The sequence below is a fragment of the Triturus cristatus genome, chromosome 12 (genome assembly GCF_964204655.1).
Source record: "Triturus cristatus chromosome 12, aTriCri1.1, whole genome shotgun sequence".
NCBI classification, from domain to species: Eukaryota; Metazoa; Chordata; class Amphibia; order Caudata; family Salamandridae; genus Triturus; species Triturus cristatus.
This window is the reverse complement of record NC_140595.1, coordinates 698,865,545-698,886,605: the sequence shown is the minus strand read 5'-3', so window position 1 is coordinate 698,886,605 and position 21,061 is coordinate 698,865,545. Positions and strand designations below refer to the sequence as shown.

Sequence of the window (21,061 nt, the reverse complement as noted above, 5' to 3'; positions counted from 1 at the left end):
CGGGTAAGAAAAAATCATAATTCTGCTTAGCAGAATGGGACAATAGAGTTTTAAAAATGTACGAAAGAGGGAAAGAGATAAACACAAACTCAAGGGAAAGCAGCAGGGAGAGCAGACGCTGTAAATTCTTTTGTTTTTTTGTGACTTACGCTTTCGGTGACCAAAAACAGGAAACAAATTGTAGGTCACTGAAGTTGCAAAGTGGCCAGACTGGCCCTGTCGAGCTGTTTCTCTGAATTTCTCTCTTCTGTTTCCAAAAACCACCTCAGCATGCGGCTAGCCACATAGCCAGGCTCTGGGTTGAGCCCCCACCCTGCCCCTCTACCCCCACCCTCCGGAGCGGGGAGGGCGCATTCATCAGTGCAGGACACCTTGCTCCTTTTCTGCAGGGGAAGTGTGCCTCAACCATGGTGTGTTGGGGAGGGCGGTGGTGTGGGACCGTGGAAAGTGTGGCTTAGATTTGGTGAAAGCTGGCATTTTATGGGTACATTTTTTTAATTGGTCTTTGACAAGTCTCTTGGAGAGTCCTGGGTGCAACTTGAAACTTGATGCAAGGACTTGCATAACATTTTAGCCATGAGGTGCCTTTTTCTTGTGGGCAGGGTGCAGGACCTTAAGTCCAAATGTATTGATCTGCTGTGAGAGTGAAGCTCCTGCCTTTTCATTTATCGACCTGTAGCTACTTCTTCACTCCTCGCTGCTTGGCACACATATCCTTGCGACTATTGGTTCTGTCTCTAGCGATTGCCCACATGAGGGGCCGCATGGCTGCAGCCGAGTCATCGCCACCTCGATCAGCCTGGCAAGCTGAACAACTGAAACACTGACCCAGAGGAGACCATGGCAAAGAATATTTTATTCACCCCCATGGGTGGTTCATATAAATACGTTTTTAATAGATTCTAATGGGCATAATCAGTCCCACAGAGACCACGAACTAGGAAGAAGACTAACTGACCTTTGCAGCAGCTGTGGAAATCCCACCGCCCCGCCTGATCTCTGGTGTGCAACTTGCAACCACCAAAAATGACTGCAGAGATGTTTCCTGTGTCGTCGCAACATCACCACGTTCCTCTGCTTGAAGTGAGGGTCATCCCGTCCTCCGTGGATCGTGGAGACTTGCTTGTGGACATGCACCGCTTGAAACTCAGCCTTCTCACCTGGGGGCTGCTGTTGACACTGCCCTTAGAAGGTAAGTTCAATAGGGACATGTGTGTATGTGGGTGGGCATGTTTAAACCACAGCATGAGGGTCGGGCGGGACCTCTTGGTGTTGGTCTGGCTCACTCATGGGTACCATTCGCGTGAGGACCGTTCCCATAGTTGGTTTCATATGCAAAAAGTCTGTCATTTACTTTGGTCTTCTGAACAACTTACCCCAGTATCAAGGTGGAGGTGGTGTGAGAAGAGTAAATGTACACTTCTTTCGAGTCCATGGCTGCTCCTCACATCTGTGTGTTAAAATGTACTATTTATGTGAATCAGTCTCTGTTTTCCTGCCTAGCTATTCATTTTACTTTGTTTACCATAGTCCACGCTTCTCTCAGTACGTTTCTTGGGTATCTTCCTCTTGACATTAGCTTAATTGCCCTCTTGGAGAAAATCTCATATCTTTTTATAATTGAAATTTTTTGGTCAAATCTTATTTATTTTAGTTTGGATGTCTATGTTGCACAAGTCTAGCTTTGATAAGCAATTCAGCTCTTTACAAGGAATAGAATTTTACCATAGTGTATGCTATATTGTAATTTCATTAAAAGTGCACCTATAGAGTACGTCGAGTTGAATCAAACGCGTGTTTACACAGACTTAGAAATCAGCTGTTTATCTATAGACCCTTACAGCAAATCCACCTAGACCACTTCCTCTTTTCTAAAAGGCATTTCAATAGAACATTGTTAGAATTCATTCTCAGCTTTAAAACGTATTTTAATTCTTGCCTTTCTGTCACAATTCACACTTGGTAAATATTGTCGATTATGTGGTTCCGAAGTAGTATTTGTGTAATATATCATGCAAATGTCTTACCCTAAGCAAATTCTCTGTCTCGTCTACCTTTGAGAAGATTTGTATATGATAGGACAGATGTTGTCTCTATGGCGTTCCCATGTGTCTGTCGACTGAAGATTCAATAAATTTCTCTTTATACAATTTGAATTTGGTCAACGTTAATATCTCTTTAATCCCAGGCCACATTTTAAACATATCTACACTGAAACCACATTTAGTCTTATGATTTGACAGACCTTATTCCTTAGTATTTTCTGTAGTAATGCAATACGCCTTTTTATTGCGATATATCAGTCAGTCAATAATACTTTTATTAATTCTTTAAAAATCATAAAAGGATGGCAAACCATCATAAAATACAGATTCTGAACATTGAATAAGCATATGTATTGTAAAAGATATTATTGTTAAAAAAGATTAAAAAGTTATTATTATTTGTTTTTTGTATTATTTTGAAACATTAATCTGGAAGAGATCCTTGGGGAAAGAAAACCATTATCACAGTAAAAAGTCAATCAAGGTGTTGTGTAATTGTTTATCATGAAGAAATTTTGTCCAATACTTTTGCCGCTATTTTCCAGAGTTTTATGGCACTACAGGAGAGTGGGATTGAGCGCCATCCAAGGCACCTGATGACCGCAGCTCTACATGTTCTGATCTGTTCTTTCCTTAAAATCTCCCGAAGAATGGATTTACGTATTTTCAATAAAGTAGGGCATATACATAATAAATGTAATAGTTACTCCTCCCCTTGAAAACAAAGGCGACATTCCTTCGATGGCCATACGTGTTTCCATTGCAGGGTTAAATCTTTTGAGGGGAATGAACCCAGTCGTAATAACATCAAGTAATGCTTTTTATAGTAGGAGTTGTGTTCATTCAAATACCGTTGCGGTTTTAACCTCTGATATGACTGAATCACGGCCCAGGCGTGATGTTTTTTAGAAAAACTCTTTTTATCGGTTAATAGGTTGTTCCTCTTGATTGCGGAATTTGCTGCGTTTTTAAATCCAGAATACGTAACAGGTGTTAACCAGACCTCCTCTAGCTGTAAACGCCGACAAGCATTCCAGCAGTATTCTCGTCGTCGAGTTAGCTTGTCGAGCTTGACTTTCTATCTCAGCCCAACAGCGATGGGCTAGAGTGTTATCTTCTGCCTCCCTCATCCTCCAATAGTACTTCACTAAAGCACCTTGTCTGGCCATGATATATCATGATACACTTGTCTCATATTGCCTCCAGCATAAATAAATGTTTTAAGAGATGTTTTCAGTCAGTGAGCCTTGTCCTAAAAGATAAGAGAGATGATGTGGAGCATGGTTATCTTTATGAATATAAATAATGTAAACACAACTGCTACAATTGTTTTTTCACTATACAAATTTTCTACTTAGAATTCTGCCTTTAACATCTTGTAACGATTTCCATTTCCCAGTGCACTGTAAATTTCGTTAACTTGTGCCTGTCAATTTTATACAACTCTCAAAATTGTCTCTTTCCTTTGCTCTTTCAATAATTAACAAGTCATTGGACTGAAATGCTATCAGAACATTCACCCCTTAACTTCCTTTTAACAAATATAAATGTATACGTAGTGTGCCCTATGATGTATATATCCGTCATTGACACAAGACATTAATATAAAAGTAAATTCTTCTCCATTGTTACTTCAAGGTTTTCTAAAGCATTGAAGCTATCTGGAGTAGTAATGTGCCAGTATCTGGGCATTCATGGGGTTAATGCATTTTTTTGTCTAAATTATAATTTACGTAATCCTCATTCTTAATGAGCAATTTTTGTAAATACCCACAAATTTCATGAACTAACCTGACTTTCTACATGGGTGGTTCTTAGACATTTTGAAATTGAACTATCTCAATCCAATATTTACTGAATGCTATCAAATGGCATTCTCCGATAATTCACTTAAAATGTCCAGATTTTAAATATAGTTTATAGACCCAACCCTAACTGAATCACATAATGTCTTTTTTCACTTTGCAAACAAAGATTATGGTTCAGGGTTCTAATAGGTTCAACAGAGTTAATTTATTTGTACAAACTCTATAATTGGAATTTCACTTCCTCAGAAATGTTATATTCATTTGTTGTCTTATATTCATTTGATAAAGCGTAACGAATCACACCTGATGGTGTATCTCGACACTCGACCTTCTCAGAGTCTCGTTCACACCTTAAAACAACCAGGGGGCATATTAACAACGATCAGCAATAATTATCGCTGGCCGTGCTTAGCGATAATTATATTATCGCAGGCTATCCCTGGTATTTATCGCCCTGGTAGCGCGTTATTAACTACGTGTTACTCCAGGGCGATAAAAATTCCAGAGATAGCGAGGTTATCGCCCTTTTGCAGGGAAAATAGCGGGTTTTCCAGCGATGTTCCCTGCAAAGGGCGATGACCTTGCTGATACGACCCACAGGGTCGTATCAGCATAGTCCACCCCCTATGTTAGGGATGGCTAAATCAGGATTTTAGTAGACGTTAGGTTTTGGCGAAAACAGCCATTTTTGCCAAAATCTAATGTGTGCTAAACTCATGTGGGCAGCCTTGTAAATATCAAGATGTAAACATCAGCGATATTTGCAAGGTAGTCCATCTTCGGTACGCCCAGTAACGCCCACTTTGCATCTCATTGGAGATGCAAAGTGAGGCGTTGGGAAAAAGGGTGCTAACATGCGATTATGCATGTTAGCACCCTCTTGTAAATAGGGCGCTGGTTTTATCTCCGCTTTTTTGGCTTTGTAAGCCAAATAAGCGGAGATAAAGCCCTTGTAAATATGCCCCCAGGTTTTTATTAGTCTTTTGAATTGGGCAACATCCACACAGCTACGGAGATGACCAGGAAGCTAATTCCTGGAGTATAGGAGAAAGCTCTGCCCCATATCTTGGGGCACGAATACAAGGAATGGACAAAAGCGCCTTGTTGCTGGATCTCAGAGTGCAAGAGGGGCAGTAATAAAGTCATTTGTCCTTCAGATACAGAGGGGATTTGCCCACTAGAGCTTTGTGAGCGAGACAGCATTTCTCAAAGAAAATGCATTTTCTGACCTTCAGCTAGTGGAGGGACTGTAGACCAGGGGCAGAGGGAGAACCTGCTGGGAGGTTACAGACTGGCCGGGCACAGGGATGGCTCCTCCACTAAGGTGGAGAAGCATCGCCCTACTGCTCTGTGAGCAGTGTAAAAAGGAAAACTAAAACAATAATAGCTAATGTTATTATCATTTTTGTTTTCCTTCCTGCTCGGGTGCGGGCGGGGGGGGTGGGCCGGGTTGGCCAGTGCAGGGGGCAGGGGAGGAGTGTAAAGCACACTCTTAAGTGCGAATGACGGATTGACTGGCCCAAGAGGGCTGATCAAACCTTCATGCACACTTTGCATCCTATACACCAGGCTGCATTAGCCTGAGGAGGAACAGGCTAAGCCTCCAAGCTCCTGTCTGAGCACCAAACCACAGCACTCAGACCAATGACAATGCTGCTTAAGGCAGCGTTATGATTGGACAGGGGATTCTGGGAGACTAGGAGCTTCCTGTTCCGGACAGAGCAGAGGTGGCAGCACCCGGCGGCACCCAGGTAAGTCTGTTTATTTATTTATTTTTTTATTCCCTCCTCCGCTCACCCTGCCTCACCATCCATGCTTAGTAGTGGTCGCTACTGGCCGGGCAGCCATTTTTTGCACCCCTTGGAGTTTAGTCAGGAGGGTGTCATCGGCAGCCATGAGCAGAGCATTACTGTAGTCCAGGCGTCTAATTATCAGTGCCTGGACCAGCATTTTTCTGGCCAATGCAGGAAGCCAGGGGAACATTTTCCTTAAAACGCCACATGGAAGCAAAACATGTCCCTCTTGTGGCGGCTACATGAATTATCAATGACAATTTGTGGCAATTTTTATCCCTAGATGTTTTGACGATTGACTGGGGTAGCTCCAAATTCAGCATGCCACCAGTTAGGAGACCAAAGATGCTGTGCTTTGCCAAACAGCAAAACCTCCATCTTCTCATTATTCAATAGAAGACAATTCCTAGACATCCAGCCTGCGATGTTCCTCATACAGTTTTCAAAATGGTGCATAGTGCCATCAATGGCCTTTCCCATAGTCAGCTGAGTATCCTCGGCATTAGAGATAACTTTGAACCCATAAGTTTTAACAATCTGATCCAAAGGAGCAACATTGACATTAAACAGCGTTGGGCTCAACGAGGAGCCATGAGGAAAGCCTTTGGTCAGAGGGGCCAGCCAAGATTTGAAGGAGCCACAAGTGATAATTTGGGTCTGATCTTTTAAAAAATCAACCAACCACAGCAGAACACTGCCTCTGACACTGATCTCATGCAGTGTGCTAATCAGCACTGCATGAGAGATGGTGTCAAAAGCTGCTGAGAGATCCAGCAGCACAAGCATAGAAGGAGCCAGTGCAGTCTAAGTACTGTGAGCTGCTCTGAATCCGGTTTGAGAGGGGCCAAGAGTCCTGTGATCCTCCAAGAATGTCATAAGCTGTTTGTTCATGCAGATTTTGAGCATTTTTCCTAATAGAGGAAGAAGATACACAGGGTGATAGTTGGGCAGATGTTTGGGGTCCGCATTAGGTTTTTTAAGAATATGGACAACCAAAGCAGTCTTCCAGGCTGATGGTAATTTAGCAGATCACTATATACAACAAGCATTTGAATTGCAATAGGTCTTGCATTTATAAGAGTTTGAGCTATTGACATTGTAAAATTACAATGCCTTTTATTTATGTTTTGGTTTTAAAACAAATAAAAGGCATTGTCATTTACAATGTCAGTAGCATAAACTCGCATAAAAGCAGTGTGTGGAGTGCAGCAGTGTGCGGCGTGCAGCAGTGTGCGGCGTGCAGCAGTGTGTGGCGTGCAGCAGTGTGAGGCGTCCAGCAGTGTGAGGCGTGCAGCAGGGTGTGGCGTGCAGCAGTGTGTGTCGTGCAGCAGTGTGTGGCGTGCAGCAGTGTGCGGCGTGCAGCAGTGTGTGGCGTGCAGCAGTGTTTCGTGTAGCAGTGTGAGGCATGCAGCACTGTGTGGCATGCAGCAGTGTGCGGCGTGCAGCAGTGTGTGCTGTGCAGCAGTGTGTGGTGTGCAGCAGTGTTTCGTGTAGCATTGTGTGGCGTGCAGCAGTGTGTGGCGTGCAGCAGTGTGTGGCGTGCAGCAGTGTGTGGCGTGCAACAGTGTGTGGCGTGCAGCAGTGTGGCATGTAGCAGTGTGCAGCGTGCAGCAGTGTGCGGCGTGCAGCAGTGTGCGGCGTGCAGCAGTGTGTGGTGTGCAGCAGTGTGTGGCGTGCAGCAGTGTGTGGCGTGCAGCGGCATGCAGCAGTGTGTGGCGTGCAGCAGTGTGTGGCGTGCAGCAGTGTGTGGCGTGTAGCAGTGTGCGGCGTGCAGCAGTGTGCGGCCTGCAGCAGTGTGCGGCATGCAGCAGTGTGAGGTGTGCAGCAGTGTGAGGCGTGCAGCAGTGTGTGGCATGCAGCAGTGTGTGGCGTGCATCAGTGTGTGGCGTGTAGCAGTGTGTGGCATGCAGCAGTGTGAGGCGTGCAGCAGTGTGAGGCATGCAGCAGTGTTTCGTGTAGCAGTGTGAGGCATGCAGCAGTGTGCGGCGTGCAGCAGTGTGTAATGCAGCAGTGTGTAATGCAGCAGTGTGTAATGCAGCAGTGTGCGCAGCAGTGTGTGGCGTGCGGTAGTGTGCGGCGTGCAGCAGTGTGCGGCGTGCAGCAGTGTTTGGCATGCAGCAGTGTGTGGCGTGCAGCAGTGTGTGGCGTGACAAGAAAAGCGGACATCAAAGGAAGGGTGGGAGGGAATGAGCATATGGGGTGTGAGATATAACAAAACTTAATTGTTGTAAGAGGGGATGCAGGAAGTGAGGCCGAGCATGCGGTGGCGAAAGCAGTCTGCTGCTTTCAAGTCCGATGCCAGATGCCAGCTTCGCGCTTGAATGCCTCACATGCACTGGCCATAAACCGCATTCCTACGGTCATGTGCCCCTTACGCGTAACCGCCACCCAATCCGCCTGGGAAGCCTTTGGGAGCATTTTCTGAAGCCCCTACATAAGTCTCGCTGAGCGATCGCTTACGCGATAGCCAGACGAGACCTAAAAAGGTACCCCCTAGATTTGATTTGCCAGTCAGGGAGCAAAGGGGAAGCTCCTCCAGCCCATAAGAGAGGTTCCAGATGCAGGATGCAGCTGCATACAGGTCTCTGACCTGAAATAGATTTATGGCAGAAAGTGTCTGGGCACTGGTACATAGTAAAACCAAAGGGGATGATTGACGGAGTGTTGAACATTGCAAACACTCACCCCCAGTCAACTGATCTGGGTTTAATCCATCATCATTCTTTAGCTCACTCCGCCACCCCAGATCAGACATGGCCATATGCAAATCAGTCTGACCCTGTGCCTCATGGGAACAGTCCAGCCCAAACTGCCAAGCCATGTCTTCCCTGGACCGGAAACAAGCATCCTGGGACCGTTTTCTGGCTAATCAGCTGTCATCAGCCAGGCTAGCTTGAATCCAGTGGCAAAGTGAGCAAGGGACCCACGTCTGGGCATACGCTGCCAACTTAGGGCGAACAAAGTAAAACCAAAGGGGATGATGGACGGAGTGTTGAACATTGCAAGCACTCACCCCCAGTCAACTGATCTGGCTTTAATCCATCATCATTCTTTAGCTCACTCCGCCACCCCAGATCAGACATGGCCATATGCAAATCAGTCTGACCCTGTCTTCCCTGGACCGGAAACAAGCATCCTGGGACCGGTTTCTGGCTAATCAGCCGTCATCAGCCAGGCTAGTTTGAATCCAGTGGCAAAGTGTGCAAGGGACCCACGTCTGGGCATACCCTGCCAACTTAGGGCGAACAAAGCAAAACCAAAGGGGATGATGGACGGAGTCTTGAACATTGCAAGCACTCACCCCCAGTCAACTGATCTGGGTTTAATCCATCATCAGTCTTTAGCACACTCCGCCACCCCAGATCAGACATGACCATATGCCACTGGTACATGCCATGTAAAGCATGCCAACCACGAGAATACAGTCGGCAACATAGAAGCCATCTCCGAGTAGGCGTTCCTCTCCTTTTCTGACACAGTTGCCATAGTTTCAAAGAACCTGTTACATAAACTCTTGGTCTGAATCCCAGTCCCAGGAGGGCCATTTTGGTCTCATCTTTCTAGTGCAGCAAGCTCTCAGAGGCATCTCTTGATTCCCCTACCACTCACCTTTAAATGTATAAATGGATGGTCCTGATGAAGGTGGATGCAAATCAAAATCTCCACTAAAACGTGTGTTGACCTGGTTGTTGTGAAATCCCAGCCTACACAGATATCTTTTGAAGTGTTCTCTCTGGTGTATGCAATTATGGCTGGGAAGACCATGTAAGTGTAGAGAGGGTGTTTGTGTGTAGTTCTATGTTTGTATTATTTCCAAACTGTTATCATGCATCAAAATAATCAGAAATTGTAGCTATAAAGTGCACCCATTGTATTTTTGCAACAATTAATTTCTTTCGGTGTTATAAACACTTTTATTTACTCAGAGAAACTGAGAAAATATGAATGCATTCAAAAAAATATAATAAACTTATAAACAGCATGATTACCTGCATGATTTGCTAACAGTACTGGGCAGCCCATGGAGCTCTACTGAGCCTATAGAGAAATAATGTAGGTCGTGTGGGAGTTTTTTCTATATTTTCTTTGGTAATTTGGCAGATTCCAGCGAAACATTAAATAAAGATAGAATGTCAGGGGCTAGCACAATTAATAGAGTGATCACAGTCTTAAGGGGACAGACATCCACAGGGAACCCTGATTTAGCTTTAGTCAAGAGTGTTAAAACTTGATCTAAAGTAGGAAGTTTGAACCTGTCCCAAAGTGGAGGAGAAGCATTATGAGATGGTATCGGAGAGAAGGAATTAGCTTTCTCCGATTGATGGAAACACTCTTACAGATCACATCAATTTTGTCCTAAAAAAATAATCTTTTAGGGAATTGAGTTGTTGAGAGACAAGTATATTTGAGACACACGTGTGAGGATGAATGAAATCATTAAGCACTTTATGGAGTTCTTTAGAGGATTTTCCCACACTTGTTATTTGGCCACAAATAAAGCTCTGCCTGGTCTTTTTGTTAAGTGCATGATATTCGATAAGAGCAGATTTAAAAACTGCTTTGTTATTTTGAGATTTTGAATCATGCTAGTGCCGTTCCAATTATTTACACCTTGCCTTCAACACGCTTAACCCACTGGTAAACACCGGGGGCATGAAGCCTTGAAGAAGTCTGCTTGGAGAATTTTAAAGGTACAATCTTGTCAAATGACATAGATGGCAATACATGGCAAGATGATAGCTGTCTAAGGCCACATTAATGTTGGAATCCTGGATCACAGGTCCCCATGAAACAGCAGTGGAGAAATTTTCTGGCGAAATGTTAGTCCATGCTCTATAGGACTTATGCTCACCGATAGCCAACTGCTTTGTCATATCAGTCGCGGAAATCCAAAACTTAATCAGATGGTGGTCTGTGCAGGTAAGAGGAAGAAGATCTTCAGTGATCAAGAGAGGAGAGTTTGTAAAAAGCAGGTCTAGGATATGGCCAGCAGTATGCGGGGGCCGGTAATACGCTGGCCGACATTCAGTGCTTTCAAGTCTTCAAGCAGACAAGCAACCTCAGATTTTGGAAAGTCCTCACCATGGAAATTAAAGTCTCCTAACAGGAGAACGTTACTAGAAGAAAGTACATGGGGGCATATTATCAAGCACGGCGTTTAAATTATCACCGCTTTAGCGGCAGAAAACTGCCGCTAAAGCGGCGATAATGGGCTTGATAATATGCCGCAGAGAATTCCAATAGAAGCCCATGTTCACACTGGAACATAGGCTTCCATGGGAATTCTCTAGTGCATATTATCAAGCCCATTATGACCACTTTAGCAGCAGTTTTCTCCCACTAAAGCAGCAATACTTTTAACACCGTTTATTGATAATATGCCCCATGGGGAGCAATACGTTCAGTCAGTAGAGGGCTGAAGTCTTTCTTAGATCCAGGGGGATGACAAATCAGCGCAACTGTCCAATGAGGCCCTTTTGTCAGATCAAGTTTGAATACACACATCTCCACCCAGTCCCCAATAAAAGATTCAATACTTTAAACATTAATGGAGTTGCTGAATGGGATAGCAACTCCGCCGCCAGGTCTAGAATCCCAGTCTAATCTGACCAGTTGGTAATTGTCAGGCAGAGCAAAAGGAATACAGGGCTGGGCGCAGGCATTTAGCCAGGTTTCTGTAAAGAAACAGAAGCCAGGGGAAAGAGATGTCAAAAGGTCCCAGACTTGTGTTGCATGGTTCGATAGTGACCTAATATTACAGTAAATACTTGAAAGAAGGAGCTGGGTTGATGATACCGAGCACCCAACCAAAGCTACTATGGAAAAAGTAGATGAGAAATTGGTTGCGGAATTGGGGTTCAGCCAACACAAGGGTGACAGACAAGAGGTAGAGCCCACAGAGGACTTAGTTATTAAAGACAGGCTGCAGGTATGCTTAGGACTGTTGGGACCTAAAAGGTTGTTACCAATTTTGTGCAAGATTGCGGCTGAATGGCAAAGTCTATCCTTTACTTTTAAATTTGGTACCTGTGAGGAAGGGGACCTACTCCTGGCAACGGTCGGGCGTGGACGGCGCAGACGGGCTTGCCTTTGGTGCGCTGGCGAAATGGTCACGCTGTCATCTGACTGGAATAGAGGAGCTGAGATGAGCACTAGACCACTAACCAATCAGGACATGGGCAGCAGGCAATGTGAGGTGAACTGCCTGACTGCCCTTTCCGCTCAATCAGAGAACTGTGGCAGACCGAATGGCTTTCTAAAAATTTGGTGAGCAAGGTTTCACTAATTTCACAAGGTTTTACAAAATGTTTCACAACTCAATCAAAAACCTCTCAACACAATCCCAAGAAGACTAAAAAAGCGGAGCTTTAAAATTGGATGCTAGGAACCTAAGTAAGTGAAATCACTTGGAAATCTGCATGCTTCCTATTGAGGAATAGTGTGAAATACTTAGTTTTATAACGTTGTGTCACGTCATCCGATGTGTGTCGCTTCCTGATGTGCCAATCTGAGGAGCTATGTGCTACCTCCTGATGTGATGTGACCTGTGTGTATTTTCTCTTCGAATGACTCTGTGAACTGTATTTGTCACCTGTCCAGGTGGTGAATGAGCGGTTGGTGTCACCTCATCTTTATAAACAATGAACTATGCGTTTTGCCTCTTGAGATGGTAACTGTGAGTTTTGTTGTTTGACTGCTTTTATGGAAGCTGGACACGAGAAAAAGATAACCATGTCACTGGCAGAAAGATAGTAACAGAAGTTAAACAACAGGATGATGTTTAAAGGGAAGTAGAGTTGAGGGAGGCCACGTCAGAGCCATTTTGAACTTGGAGTCTCATTGGATGGGTGTTTGAGAGTGAAGAGCATCATCAGATGGAAAAGTACCAGTCCAAAAGATAGAAGGAGTACCAGTTCAGTGCCTGATTTGTGATACCTAGAACAGTACATATGGAAAAGAGGGTTATGTGGTCAACAGTATCAAATGCAGAAGAGAGGTTGAGGAGGATATAGAAGTGAGGATATTGCGGTACACAAATGAGATGAATATAGAAAGGTTTCAAAGTGCGATTTCAGAGAAGTGTAGAGGTAGAAAGTATTGAGTCTGTGTACCACCATTGAGATCACCACCTCCAGACTTGCTGTGTGTGTCTCTATGTTATGAGAAGACCCCTTTGGCCAGATTTGTGGTGCTAACAATTTGCAGATACAGTCATGGTTATATTTCCATTGTAGGTGATTGAAGGTAGCAGGATGCATCTATCAAGGCTATGTTATAGGGGTTGCAATTGGCTTTTCATTGGGCAGTCAACCCTCATGGATTATGAAATGTCTAGGTTGATCTTAGTAGGGATATATACATTTTGGTGATTATACAGTTGATGGCTTCTTATTGGTAAGTTATTTGTGCGATGGCATGCATTGCTAATTAGCGGCAGAGCTTCATCCTCATTTAGCTTAGATAGTTGGGAATTCACTTCCCTTTAGGCAGAAAGACATTCTGAAATGTTGTAGTCAGCAAAGGCAAACTGGAGAAGGCTCTCTGTGCTCTGTTGAGGGGTCATATTGACTTTCCATAGAGCATGCAGCAATTTGAAAAAAACAACTTATCGGTGTCTGGAAGAGGCAGGAAGGACATGCCTGGCCTGGTCTTTACTGATGCTTCCTTTAGTCTAGATTTCATATTGATGGGTGATGGAAGATAATAACATGCTAAGATGTGGCGGCTGTTCTTCCTTTGGCAGGGGTGCAGAGTAAAAGCAGCATCAAGCAGCACCCGCCTACCTTGATCCTGAAAGAAAGGGAGGCCATCCTTCTGCAGTGTGAGCTAAACACCACCAGAGCTGGGCTACAGAAGGTGACCTTCAAATGGATGTGGGGGAACCAGTCTCTTTTCCATGTGCAGTATAAGCATGCCCAGGCAGGCCACTACCCAGGTGATCCAAGGATCTCTGCCGAAGGTAGCAACGACATGAAGCTCAGCTGTCTGAAGATCTCACCAAGCTGGAAGTGGGACAGTGGCGTGTACTCCTGCATGGTGTCCATCCTTTGGCCTCTACCCATCGAACAGCTGGAAGGAGGGCTTTCCAATGTTACTGTGGAAGGTAGGCCATCCATGCACTGGCATGGTCTTAGCATTGTGTTTAGACTGACCCGAGGTCATAAGATAGCAAAAGGAATCCCTTGACTCAGAAGTGGGGCACAGCTCTCTGTGATATGAGTCCCGGGATCATAAGGAGATCTACCTCATTATTGTAACAAGGTCCCTAGCCTAGTGAAGAAATTGCTTTGCAGTTTTCCCTGACCTTTTACATAGGTGAGCATTGAGCCTATGGTCTGGTTAGGATTGTTGATTCATGGCCACATGTGCGTGGGCTCATGGAGAAGGATACAATAATTCATTAAGTGGGATCTAAGAGCGTGGAGTGCAGTGGTTTCAGTGGGTGGGACTTTGTCTTTAAAAAGTGGGGAATAATTGGCTGTTAGGATGTTGATCCCAGAGAATCTCTCTATTTGACAGCAGTCTCCCCATGTCTTTTCTTGAGCCCAGTCTTCTTTGAAGTGCATAAAATCCTTGAAGATCCCTCTGACAGAGTGGTACTTCAGATGAATCCCTCATGGTCATCAGGCACCGATGTGTCACCTCAGCCTGGCATCCATTAATGGTGTATCAAAGCAACACATACCTTATTAATTGGAAATGTACCCACTGGGACTATCCAAGTATCCTCTATGCTGAAACAGATCTGTAAAACAGGCAGGCATTAAAAGAGAGAACTTTTTAACAGTGTGAAGAGCAGATTGGTCTTTAGGGTTTTACAGGATTCTGGGGAGCTGAGGAATAGGCATGTCAGAGTTCTGATTGGCTTTCTGGGCATCGAGACCAGGGACTTGTCGGCACTCCAATTAGATATTATTTTATTTCTTGTTTTTAATGTTTTTCTTTTTTAGGCAGTTTTACTGATATTGGTGTATTTTCTCTGTGTTAGAGAGGAAGACGCCAGCCAAGCGAGAAGTCTCCGGTATCCCCCAGGCCTCCAGTTGCCAGCAGGAGACACCTCTGGACCAGTGCATCCTCTTGCTACGCTTCATCCTGCTGCTCCCTGTCTTCTTCTGCACTGTGCTCTCAGTCTGTTTGGTGTGCAGACAAAAATGTAACCCCTTTCCAAAGAGATTTAAAATCCAGCCACAGGTGGTTATTGCAGACACCTAGCTACCAGATGAGCCCATGTCAAATGTGACATCTTTAGCTACTAATGGCTGCTTATGCCTGTTTACTGCCCTAGCACATCTGCCCCAAAGCTTTTCCAATTCTTCTATAACTATTATCTTAAGCATTTGTGTTTCTCAGTCAAGCAGAATTATTGTAATTCTATCCAGGAAAACCTTGGCATGAATTTACCAAGTTCAAAAATGTGTAGATGCTTTAAGAATTGTGGCTTGCTAAGACATTAATACAATTATTTGCAATATTAATACATTATGACAGTCTTTTTGGCTGTACAACACTGTTCCTTTCATACAATATTATCAACAAGTTAAAACAGCAGAATATGGGACAATTAAAAAAGAAGAGCTAAAAGAACCATGTGTTAAAATCTTTTCCTAAATGTCTAAAATTAGTGCTTATACATAAGTGTAGTGGAAGCAGGTTCAAGTGCAAGGGAGCCAAATACGAGAAGGATCTGCCTCTGTATCAGGCAGTATGGATATGTTGAGGATGTAACAAACATTTCCCACTAGACCTAAGGCTCTTAGTGGGGGCGTACCATTTCAGTTATCTTTGTAGATATTGTGGTCCATTACCATAAAGAGATTTATGTTCCAAACAAAGAAGTTTAAACAATGATCGATTTCTTATGGGCAGCTAGTGCAGGCTTCTAAGAATGGGTTCAGATGGCGACCGTGGTGGAAGATGACAAACTAACTGTGCAGCCGTATTTTGAACCACCTGAAGTTTAGCAAACAATCTTTCATTCGTAGAAGCCATTAGTGTATTTCTATAGTCGAGGCGACAAATTATCAAAACTTGAACTAGGTATTTTCTTGATTGGAGTGGTAGCCACGCTATTTATATTCTGAGCTGGAGAATTATTCCAAAGCAAGCACCAGTGATCGCATAAACATGTTCTTTAATGGACAGATCCTCATCTACCATGATGCCCAGGTTTCTGACCACAACTTTCAGAGTTGGAATTACACCCAGGCTAGTCGGCCACCAGTCATCAGACCATACCGAGTGGGCTTTACTAAATAGAACAATCTCTGTCTTGCTTGTATTAAGCTGAAGACAGTTTACTGCATCAATGTGGCAATTTCATTCATACAGTCTTGGAACATTACCTTGGTAGATTCTAGATTAGGTCCTATAGTTATCACAAGTTGAGTGTCATCTGCATAGAAGATTACCTCAAACCCATAGAATGTGATCACTTGTGCTAGTGGTGCCACATAAATTTGAAAAAGAGTGGGTCTTAATACAGATCCCTGTGGCACTGATGTGGTCACTCAGAAAATTCTTCCGCCTTTCCAAGGCTTTCCTTCTAACACCAATCACTCTCAGTCTTTTAATTAAGACTGCATGAGAGATGGTGTTAAATGCTGCCGACAGATCAAGAAGGACCAACATCGATGAGTCTCCATCATCTAAAGAAGTCTTATTTTCTCTAGGACCTCCACCAGTACCGTCTCCATGCTATATGATGAAGGAGAGCCTGACTGGGAAGGATCAAGCAGATTATGGTTCTCCAAAATGCTGAAAATACATTATTAAGGGGGTATAACACACCAAACACCCCTCTCAAGCTACGACCCAACAAAGCGGGTGAACTTTCTCGTCTGAACTACTGAGAGAAACGCTTTTGCCTGCTGCAGTGAACAAAAATCTGAAATACTTAAATATAATTCTAACAGGGTGGGTAGGATAATTCCTTATTTACCATGTTTTGTTTCATTACTATTCATGTCACAGGCGCTATTTTCAAAGCTGCATTATTTCCACAGTGTGTTCAGTCCACACACATGTTGCATCTCTATTTAAGGTCTTATATCTGGATTTCTAAAGTACGGCCTAGTTATATATAAACATTGTGAACATGAAACATACAGTACTTATCAACAAAGCTGATTTGTAATGGAAATAAGTGCAGCATAGTTTGCTTTTTCTTCCCACATCATTAAGTTACAACAGTTGAATAATGCCACTGACCCTGCATAGGGTGTATGAAAATATATCAAAGTAAATATTTTTGACCTATAAATATGTCGCATCCAGGACATTGCTTACCGATACATTGTTGTGGCAAATATAGCATTACTATTCTTAATTCCACATGTAGTTACCTAACTAAAATAGAGGTTGAGTCCATGTAGTGGCTGCAATATAAGTGCCATGCAATATTACAATTTACCCTCTGCATATATCTACCAAAGATGCACTGAAAAATCAAAAATACCATATATTTCCTAATTATTGACAAAATAAAGAATCTGTTTTTATGGATGCATACCCCACTCACCCTGATTGATGGCCATGGATGCTTGCAGAAAATTACTATTTTAACAAATAAATAGTGAAATTGTAAAACAGTTAGCATTCTCCCTCTTGCTCCCTCACATAGGAACATATCATTGAGGACCAGGAACTCATAATTTCTTCTGGGCCTCGGGAGATGAGGATGCCAGGCATGTGAGATTCCATATTCACTAGTAGGTCTTCACCAGAATCTTGCAGCCATAAAATGTGTCGAAATTTCCTCCTGTGTCATTACTTCACCTTCTCTGTTTGGTAGACTACCACCCGAGTGCACACACATCATCCAAATGTACCTCCCATCTGCACCTTTCCTCTCTTCAAGCTGCGGGTAAAAATAATAACTGTTACAATAAAGCACTATTTTAAAAAGCATTGGCAAAATGAAATAGACACACACACACATGGTGGTCATCACTGAATGGTGAAAAACAATCTTTCCCAATTCCAAGATGGTGGATGAATGCATTCAAGTTATGATGCACAGGTAGACATTTTGCTATTTTTTTAAATTTACTTTTCCAACGTGGCAAAGGTAAAGTTTTTTTTTAAATGTACAATTTTGGGTGACAATTTATTTGTGCAAATTAATAATGTTGATGATTCATATAGTCGTAACTGATGATGTTGCACCTGAAACAACATAAGTATATGGTTTAGAAGTGTGATTAATAATGTAGTATAGCTATGCCACATTTTCATGCAAGACACCATTTTATTAAAATGGAGGATGTTTCTGGTGTTCTGCACATCTTGCTCCTGCTCCTTCCATCTCCCAATCAGTGAACTTCTGCAACTCTTCTCTCCCTACAGTTTCTGTGGGGTAAAGAGTGCTATGAGATGTAAATGACAACTGCCTTTAGAAAGCATGTATTGTGGATTACATTTTCCATCTGCTTGAAGCTCCAATGCAGGCTATCAGAAGAACATTTTGATTAATATTTTTTGATAAATGTTTCACATCGTATTCTACATCCATGGAGTGCAGTGGCAGACTCTCCATTACGGCTCTGTTGCTGCCCCCCCTGAATTTATTTCATACAAATATCTGAGTCAGGGGCAAAGACAAGATATGTGCTTAGAATAGACAGTTATCTGCTGTATGACTTTAAAACTGGCCCCATCTTCATGCCCTCAACATTAATTGCAAAAACATGGATTGATTTATGAACAATGAGTGTTAACGTTAAGGCAATGCGTGTGATTTCGTTCCTATCTTATTTCAAGTTTTACTTAATCTTGCCTCCCTCGAGAATTAGCCATTTAAGAGCTCTGACGCTGACCCTGAAGCCGAAGCAAAGTGCTTGTCAGTGGGTTGGCCTCGCTGCAGAGCACTCAGAACAATGGCTATGTATTCCAGATGTAATTGCAATTTTGTGAAAATGTGTGTGAAGGGGGTGCACAGATGGCAAAATATTTACAGGGCAAAAGCAAAAGTAAAATAAAGTGCTTAAATGTGAGCGAGTGCAGTGTATGTTTGGATGTGGTGAAGTGAGGGAGATGCAAGGAAGTGCATTCAGGGAAGAGTGAAAAGAGGGTGCTGAGGAGGAAAGAGAGGTGGTTGAAGATGAGCATATCTTTTTTTAAAATGTTTTCTTCTGGAGGAGGATCTAGCCTGCACCCACGCTTGTCCAAATGGGTTAGTGCTAAGAGTTTTAGTTATCATTAATTTCCTTTTCATCTTTCAATTGTGAGCTAACCAAGATCATTTCATGCTGAATCTGCAGTTTTCCTAATTGTTTATGTTCAAAATGGGTGTAAAGAATCCTGAGTTTAAAAGTTCGGGGGTGATTTCTCCTCTTCTCCCAGAGACTCTGTCTGATTTACTTGAGACTTTCTTTTCTCCCTGAAAATGCTGCCAGTCCTCTTAATGAGTTTGACACTTAGACTCTGGCGAGATTAATCTGACTAAATAAGAATTATTATTCTGTTTTCTGATTTTGTGCTCTGTATCTGGATATTCACTGCATTTAGTGCACTGTTCTGTATCGCTTATATTAAGATTTCTGTAATAAACCTTTGAAACTTAGTTTTTGATCTAGAACTCACTCATTGAGTGGACCCAGCTTCTATTTGCTATTCACTCTGCTATTTGTTAATGCCAGGGAGGGGGGTATCTAATGCCGCAAAATCAATGAATATGAAAATGGAGCCGAACTGACAGTCAAAAATTGGGAGTTTCTAAATTGTTGGGGTTCAGCAAATTATTGGGATTTGGCTCCCACAGGTTAAACCATTTTAGAATAGTATATTACAAACACATTTTCTTTTGAAAGGCAACAAGGGAGAGAGGGCAGAAAGCAACACAACGAGAAAGTGAATTGCTCTGCAGCGGTTTTGCAGCTGCCATGCTCTAGAGGTGGAAAAAAACGCACGGTAAGGGGAGGTGGGAGCAACGCAATGGGGAAATGAGCGGCCCGACAACAATCTGCAGCTACCGTCCTCTCATAGAAAAAGATATATGCACTTAAGAAGTGCTGGAAGGTGGGGTAAGAAGATAGAAATCAGATGGGGGAGGAGGCTCTCCAGGAGCAGCCTGGAGCTTCAGATTCTCACACTTATAACTCACGAATAAAAAATTTAAAGTATTTTATTTTATTGCTTTATTCAGGTAAAACACATAAAACCATACCACATTACCACATTCCATGGCACAATAAAAATATAAAGGTTTGGAAGGATTAAAAATACATAAATTCAGTATAATAAAAAATGAGAGATCCCAGAATTAACAATCACACATAGTTACAAAATGTGGAATTTCTATCTAATCTGCCGGGCAAGGTTTAAAAACTTAAAGACAGCCAAAAACAGAGGGGTGTCTCAGTGCAGTAGCAGAGCGCATGGACAGCACTTTTCCTTCTTACACTAAGGACCATCCACCAGAAGCATCATTTCCTTCTGGCATTGTCCTTAAGTGGACAGAATAGTATTTTCCATCTCATTGTCCTTGCAAAGGACAAACACCTGACCGGGATATTGTGATATTAGGATATTGCTCCATTGCCTTGTGACATTACCAGATGGTACTGCCAGACTAATTCTTATTTAACTTAACTGAACGAGTGCGGGGAAGGGGGCTCCAGTCAAAGCTTGCAGCCCCTTACCTTTTCATAAGTGGGACAGGTATTGCCTCTGGTTGTATGCCATATGATGCAAAAATAATTAAGCTGGGGTGGTATGGGGCTGGGGAGCAATGGACAAGAATGGGGTGGAGTAGGTGGGAGTGAACTGATGGAAGAGAGAGAGGAAGGTGATCCACTCCCATACAGTGCTGAAAGAGAACTAAAATGTAGTTCCCTCACATCAGCAGTGGAAGGATACAAGCCTTGAACTCAGAATTCATGTAAAGAAGCTATGCTCTAGGGGTGAGACAAACAGAAGAATAGAGAGGAAATCCAATGAACAAAAAGCATCGAACTGAGATAGCCAATGCACCATCCAATCATGAGCAAGGGGTTGCCCAGGCCCCATTCTGTGCAACAGAATGTAGGCAATAGGTGTTCAACAATAGGCAAGACCTAAAAAAGGCCTGGATGGATCCTGGCTAGTGGATGAAATTTGTGTTTGGGTGGTGAGCCAAAAAAAAGTCCATGGCTATATATTTCCAAAGGGATGCATGTCTGCAGGAGGGGAGAAATGGCAGGTGGGGATAACAGGAAAGGCTTAACGGATGAGTCTGTTAAGGAAAGTGAGCAAACGAGCAATGAACCTGGAAGTTAGTAGGGCAAAATAATTGTGAGAGTAAGAAACCTGAATGGGTTAGTATTCCTGGTGGAGAGAATTGTGTAGATGTCTAATGTCAGACGTGCTTAGCTCATTTACTCTTGTTTTCCTCTTTGTATTGTTTGACCTGTAATTTTCTTTTCCACATTTTAAATGC

The 21,061-nt window shown here is 43.1% G+C and overlaps 1 protein-coding gene across 1 annotated transcript; it reads left to right on the top strand.

Annotated features, from left to right (window-relative positions):
* The first annotated feature begins 385 nt into the window (after nucleotides 1-385).
* LOC146780131 (uncharacterized) lies at nucleotides 386-19,205 on the top strand. The gene is made up of 3 exons (XM_085640110.1): nucleotides 386-1,192; nucleotides 13,391-13,750; nucleotides 14,636-19,205. The coding sequence occupies exons 1-3, from the start codon at nucleotides 1,027-1,029 to the stop codon at nucleotides 14,857-14,859; spliced, it is 750 nt and encodes a 249-aa protein (XP_085496236.1). The 5' UTR covers nucleotides 386-1,026; the 3' UTR covers nucleotides 14,860-19,205.
* The last annotated feature ends 1,856 nt before the right edge of the window (nucleotides 19,206-21,061 follow it).